Source organism: Oncorhynchus tshawytscha, linkage group LG19 (genome assembly GCF_018296145.1).
Source record: "Oncorhynchus tshawytscha isolate Ot180627B linkage group LG19, Otsh_v2.0, whole genome shotgun sequence".
Lineage (NCBI taxonomy): Eukaryota > Metazoa > Chordata > Actinopteri > Salmoniformes > Salmonidae > Oncorhynchus > Oncorhynchus tshawytscha.
This window is the reverse complement of record NC_056447.1, coordinates 39,016,782-39,036,640: the sequence shown is the minus strand read 5'-3', so window position 1 is coordinate 39,036,640 and position 19,859 is coordinate 39,016,782. Positions and strand designations below refer to the sequence as shown.

The 19,859-nt window shown below is 42.8% G+C and overlaps 1 protein-coding gene across 1 annotated transcript in view; it reads right to left on the bottom strand.

Moving 5' to 3' along the window:
• Positions 1–19,859, bottom strand: part of LOC112219000 (neural-cadherin-like) — a 100,735-nt gene that overhangs the window by 3,785 nt on the left and 77,091 nt on the right. The window contains exons 29-32 of the mRNA XM_042301174.1: positions 9,535–9,799; positions 8,112–8,301; positions 6,771–7,021; positions 1,280–1,434 (exon numbers count right to left, since the gene is read on the bottom strand). Coding sequence (XP_042157108.1) covers positions 1,280–1,434; positions 6,771–7,021; positions 8,112–8,301; positions 9,535–9,799 — 861 coding nt within the window. The remainder of the gene's footprint in view (positions 1–1,279; positions 1,435–6,770; positions 7,022–8,111; positions 8,302–9,534; positions 9,800–19,859) is intronic.

Genomic DNA, 19,859 nt, shown 5'->3' with positions numbered 1-19,859 from the left:
GGAGAGAGAGAGGGAGATTAAGAAGAAGATGAGATAGTTGATTAGAGATGAGCTGTTTATAAAGACCAATAGACTAATAGAAAACACTCAACAGCAGGACATGAATTTATAATCATATTTGTCTATGAAAAATGCCAGTCTGCGATGCTTTTTATTTCTACCTAAGAAAAAGACATGCGGCCCAAGTGCCAACGTTGGCAGCAACAGCCCCATTAATTGGCCAAACTTGTAATTAATTGTCTGATTAATGTGGGTAAAAGTACTATTACCAGTGCAATTAAACAAATACAGGCATTAAGGACTAATGGCATCTACCATAGAGATAAATACAAGAACTCATCTTTGCTGCGTCTGTCACAGCATGGGAAGTGCCATTGAGGTTCTCTCTATTTTGAAGTAGCCCCATTTTATTCTTCACGATTGGCTGATCCCTTCTGATGAACCAGTTGGACAGGACTCCAACAGCGTCACCAGGAGGGATCAGCCAGTGAAGTTGGAAGTCCGACCCAGTTGACTAGATTAAAATAGTGGGAGCCCTCAAACGCGCTGCACATGCTAATACAGTCTTTTGGCCGCTATCATTCTCTAAAGAATCTACTCACATCATTTCTCCTAATTGACTCTCCTAGGATCATTAGTTTGGTGTTCATTTCCAAGCATCTTCCAACCCCAGTCCTCCCGTAGCGGTGTTACCAAACTAACACTCACTGTGTAAACTGAGAATATCTTCCCATTCTTCCTTGGTTTATATTGTTTGTGTTTATCTATGATTTGTATCGTTTCTCCTGTGTGAGTTGTTGTACAGGTGTGTGTCGGATGCATAGCTGTAGCTGTGATATTAATTGCCCCTAAGGGAATCAACAAAATTGGATTCTACTCTACTGTATTGTAGTGGTCTTATGAACCATACTAATGACTCATACGACCACTACATTGACTTATAAGATATTGGTAGTTGTGCTGTGTTGAAGGATAGACGTTTCCTCTACTGTCCGTGTCCTGTCTAAATAGCAGTAGCTGTATGGTACCTGGTCCTGCTTTACTTCCTCTGTCTGAATACCAGTGTCTCCTTGAATTCCCAATCATCTTCTAGCTCCTACACACTATAGGCACTCCTGTATATCTGGATAGGTGTAAGCTTCACCCAGCCTATCAGAAGGTATGGGGAAGCAATTATCAAACTGTTTAAACCGATCCCATCCTTTTTGTTCTACACAAGTGTCTATGGGGGCAACCAGGGATGCTGGCTTGATTTGGGATTCAGTGTCTCTATCTGTACCTGGTCCTGCTCCCCTCCGCCCTCCTCATCATAGTTGAGCACGTTCTCTCGGATGTCCTCCCATTCTCCGTGGTGTGCTGATACGTGGTAGACGCTCTCCTTCAGGCCCTTGTGTCTCCTCCAGCAGGAGTAGAGGAACAGGCCCAGCATCAGCACTGGGAGGGGGGGGGGTCGCAAGTTAGGACAGGGACAGGTGTAGTCATCTTCACACAATGTTCTATCAATTAAAAACACTAGAAATAAATCAGTGTCCCAGACAGTCAGCAACAATTTGTAATAAAGAAGTTAAAATGGACTGTGAAGATGAATGGGGGAGATGGGAATGGGTGTGGTACCCGATAAGCACATTTTGTGCCTCAGTTCTTAGGGTACAACATGTCAGATAGATGAGCCAACAACACAACATTGACACTTTACACCCAGATATGAGATACACAATAACTCTCTATACCAGCCTTTCTTTGTAAAAAAGCAACATTGGGAATGGTCAGGGTTTGTTGTCTTTCCATCACATTGCTAATCTGCATTTATCCAATCCTGTAAAGCAAAGTAGTAGAGATGCATTCTTCTGTTGTGTTTTCTATCCTAAAGATGCATCCTAAAGATGACGCCCCTTAAAACACTCAACCCTGTTCACAGAACCTGCACTCCCTGGAACGTTGTGAGAGCGTTGTAGGAATGCTGCTGAAGCACTGACTTCAATCACACCTATTGTGTGTTGAAAAATACAGTATGTTGCACTGACCTTTAAAGTGAATTCATCTCAACCAATATTTCTTCTCCTGTCTGCCATCCCTCTTTGTCTCCCGCTTCGTTTCTCATTTCTTTATCTCTCTCATTCTCACACTCATTCTTGTTTGACTATCTGTGTTTCTTTCCGCTCTCCTTGTCTCCGTACACGGCTTTAATCTCTCACACTAAAAGGTGATGCACCAGAACTGGCATCTTTTCTATTGTGCGTTGCTTGTGCAGTAGGTTTGGAAGCATCCGTTCATCAATTTAATAATTGAGGATTCTTTGATAAAGTGCATTGCGGTAATCACATTAGACTGAAGTAATGGTTTACTGAACCCATATCACACTCATCAAGGTCACTCAACTGAATATGTTTTCAAATCCACCATTTAAAAAACAAAAACAAATGTTGATTAGAAAAAGGCTCACTGTAAAAAAGGTAAAGGTCCAGCTAACCTTCCCCAGACCTGCTCTATGTGCTGGAGGTATATGTACTGTAGAGTTCTATTGATCAGCTAACCTTGCTCCATCCCGTCCACTGTGCTGTACAGATCCAGAGAAACACGCTGAGGAATCCAGATGAGCTACGATCGCAGCAGTACTCAGACCACAGTATTACCAGCAGTACTCAGACCTCCCCCTCAGCCACAGTATTACCAGCAGTACTCAAACCTCCCCTCAACCACAGTATTACCAGCAGTACTCAGACCTCCCCCTCAACCACAGTATTACCAGCAGTACTCAGACCTCCCCCTCAACCACAGTATTACCAGCAGTACTCAGACCTCCTCAACCACAGTATTACGAGCAGTACTCAGACCTCCTCATCAACCACAATATTCAGACCTCCCCTCAGCCACAGTATTACCAGCAGTACTCAGACCTCCCCCTCAACCACAGTATTACCAGCAGTACTCAGACCTCCCCTCAACCACAGTATTACCAGCAGTACTCAGACCTCCCCCTCAACCACAGTATTACCAGCAGTACTCAGACCTCCCCTCAACCACAGTATTACCAGCAGTACTCAGACCTCCCCCTCAACCACAGTATTACCAGCAGTACTCAGACCTCCCCTCAACCACAGTATTACCAGCAGTACTCAGACCTCCCCCTCAACCACAGTATTACCAGCAGTACTCAGACCTCCCCTCAACCACAGTATTACCAGCAGTACTCAGACCTCCCCCTCAACCACAGTATTACCAGCAGTACTCAGACCTCCCCTCAACCACAGTATTACCAGCAGTACTCAGACCTCCCCCTCAACCACAGTATTCAGACCTCCCCCTCAGACCACAGTATTACCAGCGGTACTCAGACCTCCCCTCAACCACAGTATTACCAGCAGTACTCAGACCTCCCCCTCAACCACAGTATTCAGACCTCCCCCTCAGACCACAGTATTACCAGCAGTACTCAGACCTCCCCTCAACCACAGTATTACCAGCGGTACTCAGACCTCCCCTCAACCACAGTATTACCAGCGGTACTCAGACCTCCCCTCAACCACAGTATTACCAGCTCCACACTTCTATGTGCCAATCAGTCAACACACCCATCAGTGGGGCTTTACTACACACACAGAGAAATGGATGCACACACACGTGCATACGCACACATACAGACTCCGATGAAAACACACAGAGATGTGCAGTGGTCGTGTTGTGATATCTTCAAATATATCAATATAACTCAGGCTGGAGACCTTACACAGCTCCTATCCATCAATCCACATGCTGCTGCTTTGAGGTTATCCACCAGCCATGGTGGTCTTGGGATGTTGGGTTGAATGTTTATAGTAACATGAAGGTTATGACATGGATAAATCAGAATGATGTACACATGAAACATTTATGCATGTTAATGCATGTGTCAGAAACTCAATGATATACAACATAGAAAATGGAGAGAAAATATACATTGCAAGGAGAAAAGAAGGACATAAATTGGAGACAGATGAGAGAATAGAAATGGTGTGAGAAGGCTTTATTAGGGAAAGTATGTTCTAATCCAAAAATACATTATTTACACTATTTACATCCATTCCCATTCTATATGGAAAAAGGCAATTCAATATGTTCTTCTTCGTTGAATATCAAATCCAACAACACAACAGTAAAAATGTAAATGTGATGGACAATAAAGCTTTTACATTTTGAATTTCAAACCCATTTAACAGGCTTAATGAAGCATACTTATATTGCCCAAATGTGCTCGTCTCTGGTTCTGTCTGTAGCAAAAGTTGAACTCGGCAATCAGCCAGTCTGATGGGTTATGTCAATCTGAATTATGGATGATCACTTTTAATGGAGTTTGAGGCAGAGGAGCATAGACAGAGAGTTCCAGTTTAATTTAGCAGCGTGACTTCACCCCGCCTTAGTGTGTGTTGTGTGTAATGTCTGTGCGGCTTCTCCCGGTGTCGCAGTCTGTCTGGGCCTATGAGGCGTGTTTGTCACTTGCAGGCACACGAACACATGCGCACACAAACACACGCGTATGCATGCACACAGACACAACTCTGTCAACTCCACCAAGCCTTGTCTTCTCTCAGTTATAATGTAAAGGGAGGAGGATGAGGTGGTCGCCATGACAACCAACTTTAACAGTTCATGAAAGGACCTTCAACCGTGTTATCCTGTTAAAGACGACCCCAGTCTAAGAACTGTAGCCTGAGTCTTGTAAGAGACAGACAAGTGTTGCTAGCTACTGTACTGTATTTCCTGTTACAGAGACGGTTGGAGAAAAGTTCATATGAACTCTTGGCGACCTCTCATTTGATATATATTGAAGAAATAGACTAATTCATCTGGAGATCAAAGGTTTGAGTGCAGCTTATAAATGCCAGGAACTAAAGTAACTGTAGCAACTAGGTACCTTACATGACAGCACCAGGCAGTTTCATTTACACATTCAACACATGAATGTTCATAAATGATGCCAAGGCCTCAGTTTGTTATCTTTGTATTCATTATATCAAACACTGAAGTATCGTTTTATCGGTTTCTCTCAGGGAGCCAGTGTGTCAAAATAACTGATGTTGCAATTCACCAGCCAAATGCCCCAGGAAGGTGTTGGGTTGTTGAGTCAGTTATAGCGCTAGTAGAGACAGTGTATTGAATTGTCAGACCATTTTATAACCCTGTTGGTGACAGAGAGCCTCATAAACTGTATAGTAGTAGCTCCATGGAGAGATAGCCCTCTGTACTGGACACAAAACACAGCTTACTACGTGTCAGAAACAAACGGGTAGTTCCATGAAATGAGTGTCTTTTGCATCCCTTTTATATATTAAACAGAAATTGTGCACAAATATTGAATTTTAAAGCCTGTTATATTAAATGAAATGCCCTTTAATGGAGACAACATAAATAATTTAATCAATCAGATTTTTTAATATGAGTAAAGGCTTGCTAAAATTCCCTTCATCAACCCTGTTTCACCATCATTGTAAAGCCCTAGTTATTTTGTTGCTGTGACAAAGTAATTTACCAAGATTATTATTTATTTCATGTGATTAGTGATTCATCTCTCCCTCGTTTTTGGGTCGGCCATGTTATGCGAACTGATTTTTTTTTTTATATATATAGTAAAACTATTCCTTTTTAAATATTTATTTCAAAAGAAACATTGAACATCTAATAATCAAACCATAGTATAAAAGCGGGTGAACTGGTTCTACACATTTTTGGTGGAAAACTGAGCTGGTCAGGCATAACACCTCAACCCTGTTACCCATGTATACAGACTAGAAATGTTTTAATAACAATGTATTTTTTGTGACGTTTGTATTCAATTGCCACTCCGTTGCACACAAGTTTCCATTCCGCCTGTCACAAGGGGATTTATGGTTGATTTACAAAGCAATCGTCAACACTGTTTCTTTATTTGGTGCTCTTGAGATTGGGAAAACATGTTTTTTTTTATGAAGAAAGAACTGCTCTTTGTAGCAGAATGTTGAAATTGGGTGAAATCAGAGTTTTTGTTTGACCAAGTTACCCTTCTCAAAAGGCACTGAATTGGTGGAATGAGCCAGACATGGACACATTTAGGTTAAAGGAAGAATGGAGAACAAAGTCATTGACAAAGAAATACGGAGGGAGAGATAAAAACAGACATAACAGAACTGGAATGACAAACAGACGAGATAAAACAAGTCGGACAGATAAAAAGGTAAGACAAAGGAGGATGACAAATAAAAGTCTGAACTTACATCACAAACATCAGGACAAAATAGATGTGAGGAGGGGATGACTGAAGGGCCCCCCAAACCTTTTGACCTGTGACCCAGTGAAAGCTTTCAGAGTTTTTTCTTGTGGCTCACAGTCGACAAAAATCAATGTTTCTAGCCAGGACCTTTGCAGCCACACTGACTGAGCCCACTCACAGACCCTGAGGCCCAAACTAACAAAACACTTGGGGCTCAATACCATCGAACCCACATTCCAGTGCAGTATCTCGTTTTCCCAAGGCAAAAATCAATCACAGATGATTTGGGTACTGCAAGAATCTATTACCAGGTAGACATGTCTCACAGGTTGAAGCATTCAGTTCTCAGATCTAGAAATCTGTGTACCCAGTTTATAAATATAGACACTGCATAAACGTTAATATGGTGTATTCCATTGAATTCCAACCTTGGGAACAACCAAAACCAGATTAAATCAGATTGAACTAGATGAAACCAGACGAGAGAGTGAGGATGAAAGATGGTATGGTCACCACAGGTAGTAGATGACATAGTCCATATAGCTACCTAGGAAGGCCAGGACACAGATACTGATGGCAAACGCAGAGCTGAGGCTCAGCGTGTTGCTGTCGTCGTTGTGGTACAGTGCCAGAGAGACCTCACAGTGGAGCCCGCGATAGCCCTCCGAGCAGTGACACGAGTACTTGGAGGGAGAGTGGGCCACACAGGTGCCATGGCGACAGGGCCTGCTGGCGCACAGCGTGTAGACGCAGACCTTGCCCGAGGCATTCTTCTTCATCATGTGACCAGGGGGGCACCTGTGGAGATGCAAATGATGAAGAGGTTGTGGTGACTGAATAGGCTATCATTGGATTGAAAAAAATAATAATAATAAGGGAATAGCCAACCTGGCACTGTGAAAATCTATAGGTACACCCTTAGAAAAAAAAGTGCTATGTGCTATGTAGAACCTAAAAGGATTCTTCAGCTGTCCCCATAGGATAAACATTTGAAGAACACTTTTTGGTTCCAGTTAGAACCATTTTGGGTTCTATGTAGAATCCTTTCCACAGAGGGTTCTACATGGAACCAAAAAATGTGGGGACAGCTAAATTACCCTTTTTTCTAAGAGTGTATTGTTTCTGATAGCTATATCTGATACAATGTTGTCGTTTCAGAAATACAGTTGAAGTCGGAAGTTTCCATACACTTAGGTCATTAAGCAAAGCACTCTCAGTAACAGTAGCCTTGTTGTTCCATGTCCTCATTTCTGTCAGTATATTTCCGCCGCTCCTGAAGATAGTCTCTCCAAGCTTAGTACCCTGTGTGGACATCCCATAGTGATGAAAGGCTTTTGGAGTAGTTTTACACGCTCTGATCCCAGTCAGTACGACAGGAAACACTGGAGTCCTGGGGTGTTTAAAGACACTGCTGCCGAAACACTCCCTGTCACTATGATTAGAACAGGGCTTTATTCAACTCAGGTTGACACACGGCTAGGATTCTCAAAAGAGCTAGAGAGACAGAGAGAAAGAGAAGAGAGAAAGACAAAAGAAGGTTGTCCCTGTCTGACCTGGCCAAGGTTGTAATGTTCAGGACAGGTCAAAACAGGCCATGCTATAGACTACTAAGCCTTGTCCAGTTGTTAAGCTGCTACATACCTAGTCCAGGTACAACTGACGTGTCTTTGTCTGGGGGGATGTTTTCTGCTTGAAGAGAAGTTAGTGTCTCTTTGTTATACTGGGACAGTGAATGGCCAGTGTGGCATACTTCAAGGAGTTGTGGTCTATAACCAATGACCAGGCCCCAGAGTTCTTCCTGAGCATGTGACCTCACCTGGAAAATTGCTGGCCCTCAGTTATAGCCCAGAGTTTTTCCTTACATGATTTCCTGCTGCCATTTATGTACCTGCACTCGTGTTTCCTCCAGAGGTCCATGCAGATGAAGGGGGGAGAGCACTGGTGTTTCCTGCAGGCATCGGAGGGGCAGCCTGGGGAGACCCCTTGAGAAGTGACCACCTGGAGCCCCTCAGACCCCACAGAGGGCTGCTTGGCAATGGGCATGGGCCGCCCATTCAGCCTTAGGTCTCGCAGACATCCTGGAGGAAAAACACAGAGAGGGAAAGAGAGATTAGACAGCAATATAAGTGACATTCATACACACCAGGCCTAAGGCAAAAAGCATTTAAGTAAGTTTCATGAAGGGACAGAGACACATGAACACACAGGAATAGAAGAACACCCCCCCCCACCACACACACACACACACAGCCCAGGGCTTAGCTGTCAGTGCGAGCCCTCTGTTTTGAAGGATATTTACTCCGTTAGTTTGGCTGGCCAGCCTCTGGGAGGGAGAGGCGAAACACATTTATACAGAGGGGGTGGGGGTTTCTTTCATGGAGCAGGGACAAAAATGTGCAGTATTATAGCTAATCTCATGCTGTTTTAGAGGTCAGGGATTCTTGAACGATGGGACAATCTCAACTTTTCAAATATTTAACTTAATTTTAATAAAATGTGTAATATATACAGTACCTGTCAAAAGTTTAGACACCAACTCATTCCAAGGTTTTTCTTTTTACTATTTTCTACATTGTAGAATAACAGTGAGGACATCAGAACTATGAAATAACACATATGGAATCATGTAGTAACCAAAAAAAGTGTTGAACAAATCTAAATATATTTTACATTTCAGATTCTTCAAAGTAGCCACCCTTTGCCTTGATGACAGCTTGCACACTCTTGGCAAATCTCGGACACATCTTTTAGGAATCACAGTTTTGACAGAAATATTCTTTAAAGCAACAGAGGGCCATTGCAAGAAATTACATAAGATTTATTTTTCAGTTAATATAAAAAAAATTGAAGAGTTTGAAAATGTGATCCTTTGCTCTATGCGTGGAAAGGGCCGATATAAAAATGTATAATACATGTATAATATTCCACTAAATGTACATGTTAAGCTCAAATAATGCTACACAATACAACTATACAAATAAAGTTTCCCTTCTGGACAAGGATTGTCCCGACTTTCAAGAATCTGAGCTAATTTCCTTTTATTCTACACATTTTGTCCATGAGGCTGAGAGAGAATTTAGCAGTTTTAAAGCTAATTTGTGTAATTTTTGAACATTTATTATGACATGAAATAAAAGGAGGGCCCCTGAGCCCCCAAAGTTTGTGGGCCCCCAGCCTTGTGGGGGTTGGATGGGTGTGTGTTACGCTATTGGAAGTTAGGTGGATAGTACAGTATTAGAGGGCTGTACCAGGGGGCAGTACCAGGGGACAGTACTAATGGTCAGTACCAGATGGCAGTACCAGTACCATACCTAGGAAGCTGCGGTTGTGTCCTGAGGGGAAGGAGTTTCCCAGCATCACCACTGATTGGTCGATGACTATCTCCTGACTCCGCCCAGGAGCGGCCGTAACCTCCCGCCTTCCACCGCCACCGTCCAATTGAAGGGTGAACTCTTTGCCATGACGATCAAGCTCCACCTCATGCCATTCTCCATTGTCAAGGCGATGGAAGGGCAGCGTGAGGTTGTAGGGTCTGTCACCCAGGTTGTAAAAGACAGCCAGTAGCCCCTGAAACATCTGAAATATGCAGAATATATCAATCAAATTAAATAATCCAAAATGGCTATAAAAATCACAGAGTTCGCCTTTAAAACTTGCAGTTCAAAAATGGCAATGTACAATTAAGAAGGCAATTTTCTATTTTCAATTCAATTAAACCCATTGTATTTGATCATGCTTTACAAAACTGCCACGGACATCAATTAATTTAGTCCAGAGGGAGAATATCACAGACAACAATTATCCACAGCAGCTAAGGCTGAGCAAACACACTGCGCTGGAAATAGGGCTGAGGGGGGCTGCTGGCTGCTACAACTGCAGTTTGTACATGTCCACCCCCTAATTGGAAACTGTGGAGCAGAGATATATTAAAACACAGTATTGAATTATGCAGCAATATAGCACAGCTTGTTTTAACTATTGCTCCCTCAGCATTGTCATCAGATCATAATGCCAACATTCTATTCCCCCCCCGGACCCCTATGGACCCCCCCGGGCAGCCTAAGCAAACAAAAGACAATGAACTCAATGGATCCAACTTTGAACAGAATCCGACCATGCAAACATTTCACTGCAAAGGAAAACCTGACAATATTTTATAGAGTAAACCTTTCTATTTGACTTATAAAACACCGGCTAGGAAAATAAATAAAAAGCCTCTTAATAAGCGATGAGGGTTATAAGCATTGATTTACACCTTTACACTAACACTCAACAAAATAAAGCAACCCTGTGGGTTTTAAAAACACGTTGAAGGATGCCATTATGTAAAGATAAAGACACATCAACAGGAAGTAGAAAATGTTTCAGAGACCTAAAACTCGACAGTCCCCGGTAACCTTGTTAATGTCTAGTTATTCATTCAGCATGAGCATCATCCTCCATTTCCACCCCTTCTTACCCATCAGAGCAAGCAGGCTGAGATTCTGAGAGACAGCCATGTAAATTGGTCTTGTTGTCAGGATCCACACTCAAGTGTCTATCAGAGAGCTCTGATGCTTTCCTAAACAAATGCTTCAGACAGAGTATGCTGCTTTTGCCAGAAAACTAGCATTTTTAAACAGTTCGCCGACTCAACGCCGACTCAAAGATAAATACATTTTTGTCAAAATGTTATTATTGATATAGCCTTCTTCTGTTCAATGATCTCTACCTATATAGTACTCTAAATACCCAAATTCATGTTGTTAAGTTCAAAAGAATACAAGACAAAAATTGCTGACTCCATTCAAACCAATTAGGGTTTGGAACTTTAAAGCCAATTATCTCAGAATCATTATTTTGCAGACAGAACCTTATAGTCCCAAGTTTTTGATATATGGGGCTGGTAGGCAGAGAAGGGTAGAGGGGGGTTGCTGCTACACTGACTCAGATATTCCAAGAGGAGCAATAGCAGTGCTACAGCAGTGAGACTGCATGTTGGTGCTCTCTCTGACACCAACAAGCTGTTGGAGAGATATGTTTGTCACGAGGAAGCAATAGTAGGATAGAGCAGTGGAAACAGCTGACCTGTTTGGGTAGGTGTTCTTGCGTGACAGACGCTAGCCGAGCAGTCTCCTGCCAGGTGTTGTGGACACACTGTCACTCAGAGGCCAAAAGCTCCTACAACCATTGAACCCCAACATCCTATCTCCACAGAAATGGCATTCACACTCAGAAAATGTTCTATTTTCCTGGCAAAGCCAGACAGAGAAGAGCTTTAGGAAGTAGCAGACACTAATTGAAAATGCCACTTCATGTTTTCAAGTTCAAACAGTACACAATTCGAGCAATCCACTGAAAATTCGAGCAATCCACTGAAAAAGCTCTCAATAATAGCTTGAAGGAGAAAAGACAGAATTGGCTCTTTCCACTGAAGACAGCTCTTACGTCCAACTAATAACAGCTACCCACTTTCCTATACCCTAATACTGAAGGAGAGATGTGCTTATCACGAGACAGTAGACACTAGACACTGAAATAACCCTGAAAACTGTTCTGTAATGTTCCATAGGCACATCTCAAAACAACCCTAAGGCAATATAAGTATACTCCGAACATACATATAGTACCCACCCTGTCTTCCAAGCCTGCTATTACTCACTCCACTGTTAAGAAGTCAAGCCTACGGTTGAAAGCCTACGGTTAAATTGGATGGAGTCTATCACAGTGCCATCCGTTTTGTCACCAACGCCCCATATACTACCCACCACTGCGAACTGTATACTCTCGTTGGCTGGCCCTCGCTTCATACCCGACGCCAAACCCACTGCCTCCAGGTCATCTATAAGTCTCTGCTAGGTAAACCTTATCTTAGCTCACTGGTCACCATTGCAGCACCCGTAGCACGCACTCCAGCAGGTATATCTCACTGGTCACCCCCAAAGCCAATTCCTCCTTTGGCTGCCTTTCCTTTCAGTTCTCTGCTGTCAATGACTGGAACACATTACAAAAATCACTGAAGCTGGAGACTCATATCTCCCTTAAAGCATCAGCAGTCAGAGCAGCTTACAGATCATTGCACCTGTACGTAGCTCATCTGTAAATAGCCCACCCAACTACCTCGTCCCCATGTTCTTATATACTCCACCAGATCCTTGCCGTAAGCTCTGGACCTTGGCACCGGATCACCGCTGCTTCCGAGTGGCTTTAGTGGCTAACGCCCCTGCCCCGAAGCTAGCACCAGTTTAGCCGTGAGCCAGGCTTATCTCCCGGCTAGCAAACTAAATTACTACAACTACAATACCTCTTTCGCCATCTGGCTTGGAACCTTTGTCGACACGGCGCCCCGCCGCACCACCACGACTGGTCTGCCGACGAATACTCCATCCGCTGTGCCTTCTACCGGCCTCCTGTCGGACGTCGGAGCAGACGCTTCTACTAGCCCCGGGCTACTAGCTTTAAACTCGGTGTTGCCCGCGTGCTAGCGTAGTAGCGAGTACTTCCGCGGCTTCCCTGTTCCATCTATTGCTCCATTCTGTTTATTTTTTGTTTATCTGTCGGCCCCAGCCACGAACTCAGGCTCTGTGTGTAGTTAACCAACCCTCTCTGCCCAGTCATCGCCATTTTACCTGTTGTTGTTGTTTTAGCTGATCAGCTGTTGTCTCACCCGTTGTCTAGCTAGCTCTCCCAATCAACACCTGCGACTACTTTAGGCCTAGCTGTATGTCTCTCTCAAATGTCAATATGCCTTGTATATTGTTGTTTAGGTTAGTTATCATTGCTTTAGTTTACAATGGAGCCCCTAGTTCCACTCATCATACCTCTGATACCTCCTTTGTCCCTCCTCCCACACATGCGGTGACCTCACCCATTATAACCAGCATGTCCAGAGATACAACCTTTCATCATCACTCAGTGCCTGGGCTTACCTCTGCTGTACCCGCACCCCACCATACCCCTGTCTGCACATTATGCCCTGAATCTATTCTACCACACCCAGAAATCTGCTCCTTTCATTCTTTGTCCCCAACGCTGTAGGCGACCAGTTTTGATAGCCTTCAGCCGTACCCTCATCCTACTCCTCCTCTGTTCCTCGGGTGATGTGAAAGTAAACCCAGGCCCTGCGTGTCCCCAGGCACCCTCATTTGTTGACTTCTGTGATCAAAAAAGCCTTGTTTTCATTCATGTCAACATCAGAAGCCTCCTCCCTAAGTTTGTTTTACTCACTGTTTTAGCACATTCCGCCAACCCTGATGTCCTTGCCGTGTCTGAATCCTGGCTTAGGAAGGCCACAAAATATTCTGAGATTTCCATACCCAACTACAATATTTTCCGTCAAGATAGAACTGCCAAAGGGGGAGGAGTTGCAATCTATTGCAGAGATAGCCTGCAAAGTGCTGTCATACTTTCCAGGTCTATACCCAAACAGTTCGACCTTCTAATCTTGAAAATTAATCTCTCCAGAAATAAGTCTCTCACTGTTGCCACCTGCTATTGACCCCCCTCTGCTCCCAGCTGTGCCCTAGATACCATTTGTGAATTGATTGCCCCCCATCTAGCCTCAGAGTTCGTTCTGTTAGGTGACCTAAACTGGGATATGCTTAACACCCCGGCAGTCCTACAATCTAAGCTAGATGCCCTCAATCTCACACAAATCATCAAGGAACCCACCAGGTACAACCCTAAATCCGTAAAAATGGGCACCCTCATAGACATTATCCTGACCAACTTGCCCTCCAAATACAGATTTCAGCGATAACTGACTCATTGCCTGTATCCGCTATGGGTCTGTGGTGAAACGACCACCCCTCATCACTGTCAAACGCTCCCTAAAACACTTCTGCGAGCAGGCCTTTCTAATCGACATGGCCCGGGTATCCTGGAAGGATATTGACCTCATCCCGTCAGTCGAGGATGCCTGGTCATTCTTTAAAAGTAATTTCCTCACCATCTTGCATAAGCATGCCTCGTTCCAAAAAAATGCAAAAAAATGCAGAAGAACACTAAAATACAAACTACAACACAGAAACTGGGGAACGTAACAGAACAAGAGCACCTCCTCCCAGCTGCCCACTGCACTGAAGCTAGGTAACACGGTCACCACCGATAAATCCACTCCAGACCTGACTGCCTTGACCAGCACAAAAACATCCTGTGGCGGACTGCAATAGCATCGAATAGTCCCCGCAATATGCAACTGTTCAGGGAAGTCAGGAACCAATACATACAGTCAGTCAGGAAAGCAAAGGCTAGCTTTTTCAAGCAGAAATTGTCATCCTGTAGCTCTAACTCCAAAAAGTTTTGGGACACTGTAAAGTCCATGGAGAATGTTACGCACACCTCTATGAAGAGGGAATGTAACACCCTGCTACAACTCAACTCTCCGTGAAGTGAAAGAGGTATGGACTGTAGGTGCGAGTAAGGATGACAAAAGGCAGAGAATTTACCGTTTACTCTGAATTTATTCCGTCACACGGTAATATGGGGAAACGGGGATGGATGGAACCAAAGCAAAGAAAGTACATCTCAAAGCCCCCTCTACTACCTTACCTTCCTACCCACTACTTACCTAATTTAGCACCACCTGGTGGCCTAACCAAAATACAGTGGGTGGTCCGCCCAGGTCTTACCTAGTGTGCCTAGACAGTGAATATCCAAGGGTATATGTATGCCCGCGGGCCTCTTGCCTAAGCACAGCTTCCCCTTCCCCCTGGGAACAAATGAAACACAATACAAACTTCACAACAAAAACTGAGAAAAAACTAACTCAGGACATTAAAGAAACTCTGACAAGCAGGAAACACAGCATATACCAAAGCTGATCCCAACAACAAATAACATAGCACATAATAACTCTGTTAGCAACAGCCAACATGATATAACCCTCAGCCATAAACCTCCTCTCTCAGCAATCATCTTTCAGCAATGACCTCCCAGCAATGATCTTTTTCCTGGACAGATCACTGGCTTTTATATAGCTTCAGAAGGAGTCTAATCGGATACAGCTGTATCTTGACGAGGGGGCGGGGTCAGCTCCAATCATCAATGGGGCTGACCAATCAGCTGCTTGGGGAGAATTCAGGAAGCCATCTCCTGAAACACACACTAAAATACAAACTACAACACAGAAACTGGGGAACGTAACAGAGAACAAGAGCACCTCCTCCCAGCTGTCCACTGCACTGAGGCTAGGTAACACGGTCACCACCGATAAATCCATGATAATCGGAAATTTCAATAAGCATTTCTTAACCTCTCTGCGCACGGAACCCGCTAGCGGGCTGAAATTCCACAACATACGATCATATGATCGCTACATAAATAGTCATATTAAACATTCATGAAAATACAAGTTTCTCACATGTCTCGAAAGCCTAGAATCTTGCTAATCCAACTGCGTTGTCAGATTCAAAAAAGGATTTACTGCGAAAGAATACGATGCAGTTATCTGAGCATAGAGCCCCATAAAAAACAACTATTTCAACCAGCACAGGCGCAACAAAATCACAAACTGCAATAAAATAAATAGTTTACCTTTGATGATCTTCACCTGTTTGCAATTCCAATGCTCATTGTTACACAATGAATGATCTTTTGTTGTTTTTATAGCCTAACACGAAACATTTTGTGAACCGCTTGTGTAGTGAATTCCGTCTCATTCCATTTGACAACGACACATTCCAGGTAAATCACCCACACAGAACATGACTTTTCCAGTCATGTTTGGTTTCACTGCAATCAACTGGTTTGTTTGTAACACAATCAAACCTGATGGGCCATTTCGTGGGACGTATTGCCTGAAAGAAACCGATTTGAAGTAATGACATCATTGTGCACCAATGATTTGCCCGCTGTTTCGTTGATTGACTGTCTTTTAATCCAATGACCACTGATCGTCTTGAAATCTAGCTGGGTAGATAGCCAATGAGCTGAGCTAAACGGTAATACGCCATGTTTATGTGTTGCAAGACCAACCCATGTAGTAAGCTCTAGCGTAAAGAGAGTCATGCGCTATTGATTTTTCATACAGGAAGGAGAACACACAAATTACGCATTGCATTGTTTGGTGAACGCGCAGATTCAGCTGTTTATATAGCAATCATTATGACGACTAAGTCAAGTCTAGATATACAGATGTACACACAACTTTAGAATAAATTGATTGGGAAGGTGAGACAGAGATTGTTGTAGGACACTTCATTTAGCGATTGTGGAGGAATATTTTTTGAATGGGAGAGGACATCGTTTTGGACTGGTAAGTTTTTATCATGCTAATGCCCTTGTTTGAAATTAATAATATAAAATATTATTTGTGATTTTTTATTTATTTTAGAAGCAATATATAAACATTTAATGCCATGAAATGTGAGATGCGTGTGTCTGCCGCCCCACCCCAACCCACATGAAATAGCCTATTTGAGGCTGTTGAGGAGAGGGCAGGACCACATCAATGGCCAAAGTGAAATGGAGACAGTAGATACAGCTGGTCTGTTGTAATATAATAAAGACAGTAGATCTAGCTGGTCTGTCATAATATAATAGAGACAGTAGATCTAGCTGAAATGTCATAATATAAAAGAGACAGTAGATCTAGCTGAAATGTCATAATATAAAAGAGACAGTAGATCTAGCAGGTAATAATAATATATTCAACCTTCAACTCTCTATATATCTGTTTATTATACCTGTTGATACAGGGCTCATATGTGAAACTATTTTAACTGAACATTTTCTTTCACAGTGACACTGTGACACTGACTCCGAGTCTTATCCGGTGTCCTGTGTGAATTTAAGTATGCTCTCTCTCTAATTCTCTTTCTCTCTCTCGGAGGACCTGAGCCCTAGGACCATGCGTCAGGACTACCTGGCATGATGACTCCTTGCTGTCCCCAGTCCACCTGGCCTTGCCTCTGTTCCAGTTTCAACTGTTCTGCCTGCGGCTATGGAACCCTAAACTGTTCATTTTTACTCAAGGTGCTGTCCTGTTGCACCCTCTACAACCACTGTGATCTCCACAGCCAGAAGAGGACTGGCCACCCCTCATAACCTGGTTCCGCTCTAGGTTTCTTCCTAGGTTTTTGCCTCTCTAGGGACTTTCTCCTAACCACCGTGCTTCTACACCTGCATTGCTTGCTGTTTGGGGTTTTAGGCTGGGGCTATATAAATAGATTTGATTTGATAGAGGACTGAGGGTCTTCCAAATATTGCAAGTGTGTAAATAGTTACCCATGTTATTTTGTAAATGTATATATATCTTTTTTTTTTCTTCATATTTTTTAATCAATAATTATTTTTTTCCCCATTTATTTATTTTTTCATTTATTTTTCTCAAATATTTTTTGGGGCGGGGTGTGTTAGAATACCATTTTGGTATTTTGTATATAGTTATTTGTTTCAAAATGTATACCTTCACCAATTTGGCCACTTGGGTACATTTGGGCGACTTGTGTGGGACACCTGGGTGACTTCATGATAAATGTCATGTAGCACACTCATTTTGGAAGTTATCATTCTGAAACTTTGCACAAGTACTGTTGCCCGCTTATATTTTTCACTGAAATTGTCCCCTTCATCCTATCTGAATGCTTGTTTTATCTTGTTCATTTTAAAGATACAAAAATAAAAATAAAGAATGTATGTTTTTTTTCATTGTTTTATCTAAACCAGATCTATTGTGTGTTATTCTCCTACATTCAATTCACATTTACACAAACTTCAGCGTGTTTTCTTTCAAATGGTACCAAGAATATGCATATCCTTGGTTCTGTGCCTGAGCTACAGGCTGTTAGATTTGGGTATGTCTTCAGGCGGAAATTGCACAAAGTAGGGGGGGAGCTGTCCCACCTGGCCAATTGCCAGGGAAAATGCAGAGCGCCAAATAAAAATAGAATACTATAAAATTCAAACTTTCATTAAATCGCACATGTAAGATACCAAATTAAAGCTACACTCGTTGTGAATCCAGCCAACATGTCAGATTTCAAAAAAGGCTTCTCGGCGAAAGCATAAGAAGCTATTATCTGATGATAGCACAACAGTAAACCACACAAAACGTAGAAATAAAATATAAATCATGCTTTAACTTTGACAAGCTTCTTTTGATGGCTCTCCAATATGTCCCATAAACATCACAAATAGTCCTTTTGTTCGATTAATTCCGTTCATATATATCCAAAATGTCCATTTATTTGGCACGTTTGATCCAGAAAAAAAACAGCTTCCAATTTGCGCAACGTCACTACGAAATATCTCAAAAGTTACCTGTAAACTTTGCCAAAACATTTCAAACTACTTTTGTAATACAACTTTAGGTATTTTTAAACGTTAATAATCGATCAAATTGAAGACGGGTCTATCTGTTTTCAATACAGGAGGATCACAAACTAACGCTACTTTTCTAGTCTTGCGCAACTCTCAAACAGTACACATAACGTTACCCTGATCCAAGATGGCCGTACTTCTTCATTACACAAAGGAATAACCCTAACCAATTTCCAAAGACTTGTGACATCCAGTGGAAGCGGTAGGAACTGCAAACAAGTGCCTTAGAAATCTCATTTCCCAATGAAACTCTTTGAATAGACCGTGACCTCAAAATAAAAATAATTCTGAATGGTTAGTCCTCATGGTTTTGCCTGCAAAAAAAGTCCTGTTATACTCACAGACATGATTCAAACAGTTTTAGAAACTTCAGAGTGTTTTCTCTAATAATATGCATATCTTATATTCTTGGCATGAGTAGCAGGAAGTTGAAATTGGGCACACTATTTATCCAAAAGTGAAAATGCTGCCCCTATCACAAAGAGGTTAATAAACAGATCACTGACCATTTTAAATCCCACCGTACCTTCTCCGCTGTGCAATCCGGTTTCCGAGCCGGTCACGGGTTCACCTCAGCCACGCTCAAGGTACTAAACGATATAACCGCCATCGATAAAAGACAGTACTGTGCAGCCGTCTTCATCGACCATTGACCTGGCCAAGGCTTTCGACACTGTCAACCATATTCTTATCGGCAGACTCAATAGCCTTGGTTTTTCTAATGACTGCTTCACCAACTACTTTGTAGACAGAGTTCAGTGTGTCAAATCGGAGGGCATGTTGTCCGGACCTCTGGCAGTCTCTATGGGGGTACCACAGAGTTCAATTCTCGGGCCGACTCTTTTCTCTGTTTTTATCAATGATGTCGCTCTTGCTGCGGGCGATTCCCTGATCCACCTCTAGGCAGACGACACCATTCTGTAGACTTCTGGCCCTTCCTTGGACACTGTGCTAACTAACCTCCAAACGAGCTTCAATGCCATACAACACTCCTTCCGTGGCCTCCAACTGCTCTTAAAACGCTCGTAAAACCAAATGCATGCTTTTCAACTGTTCACTACCCGCACCCGCCCACCCAACTAGCATCACCACCCTGGACGGTTCCGACCTAGAATATGTGGACAACTATAAATACCTAGGTGTCTGGTTAGACTGTAAACTCTCCTTCCAGACTCATATTAAACATCTCCAATGCAAAATCAATTCTAGAATCGGCTTTCTATTTCGCAACAAAGCCTTCTTCACTCACGCCGTCAAACTTACCCTAGTAAAACTGACTATCCTACCGATCCTCGACTTCGGTGATGTAATCTATAAAATAGCTTCCAATACTCTA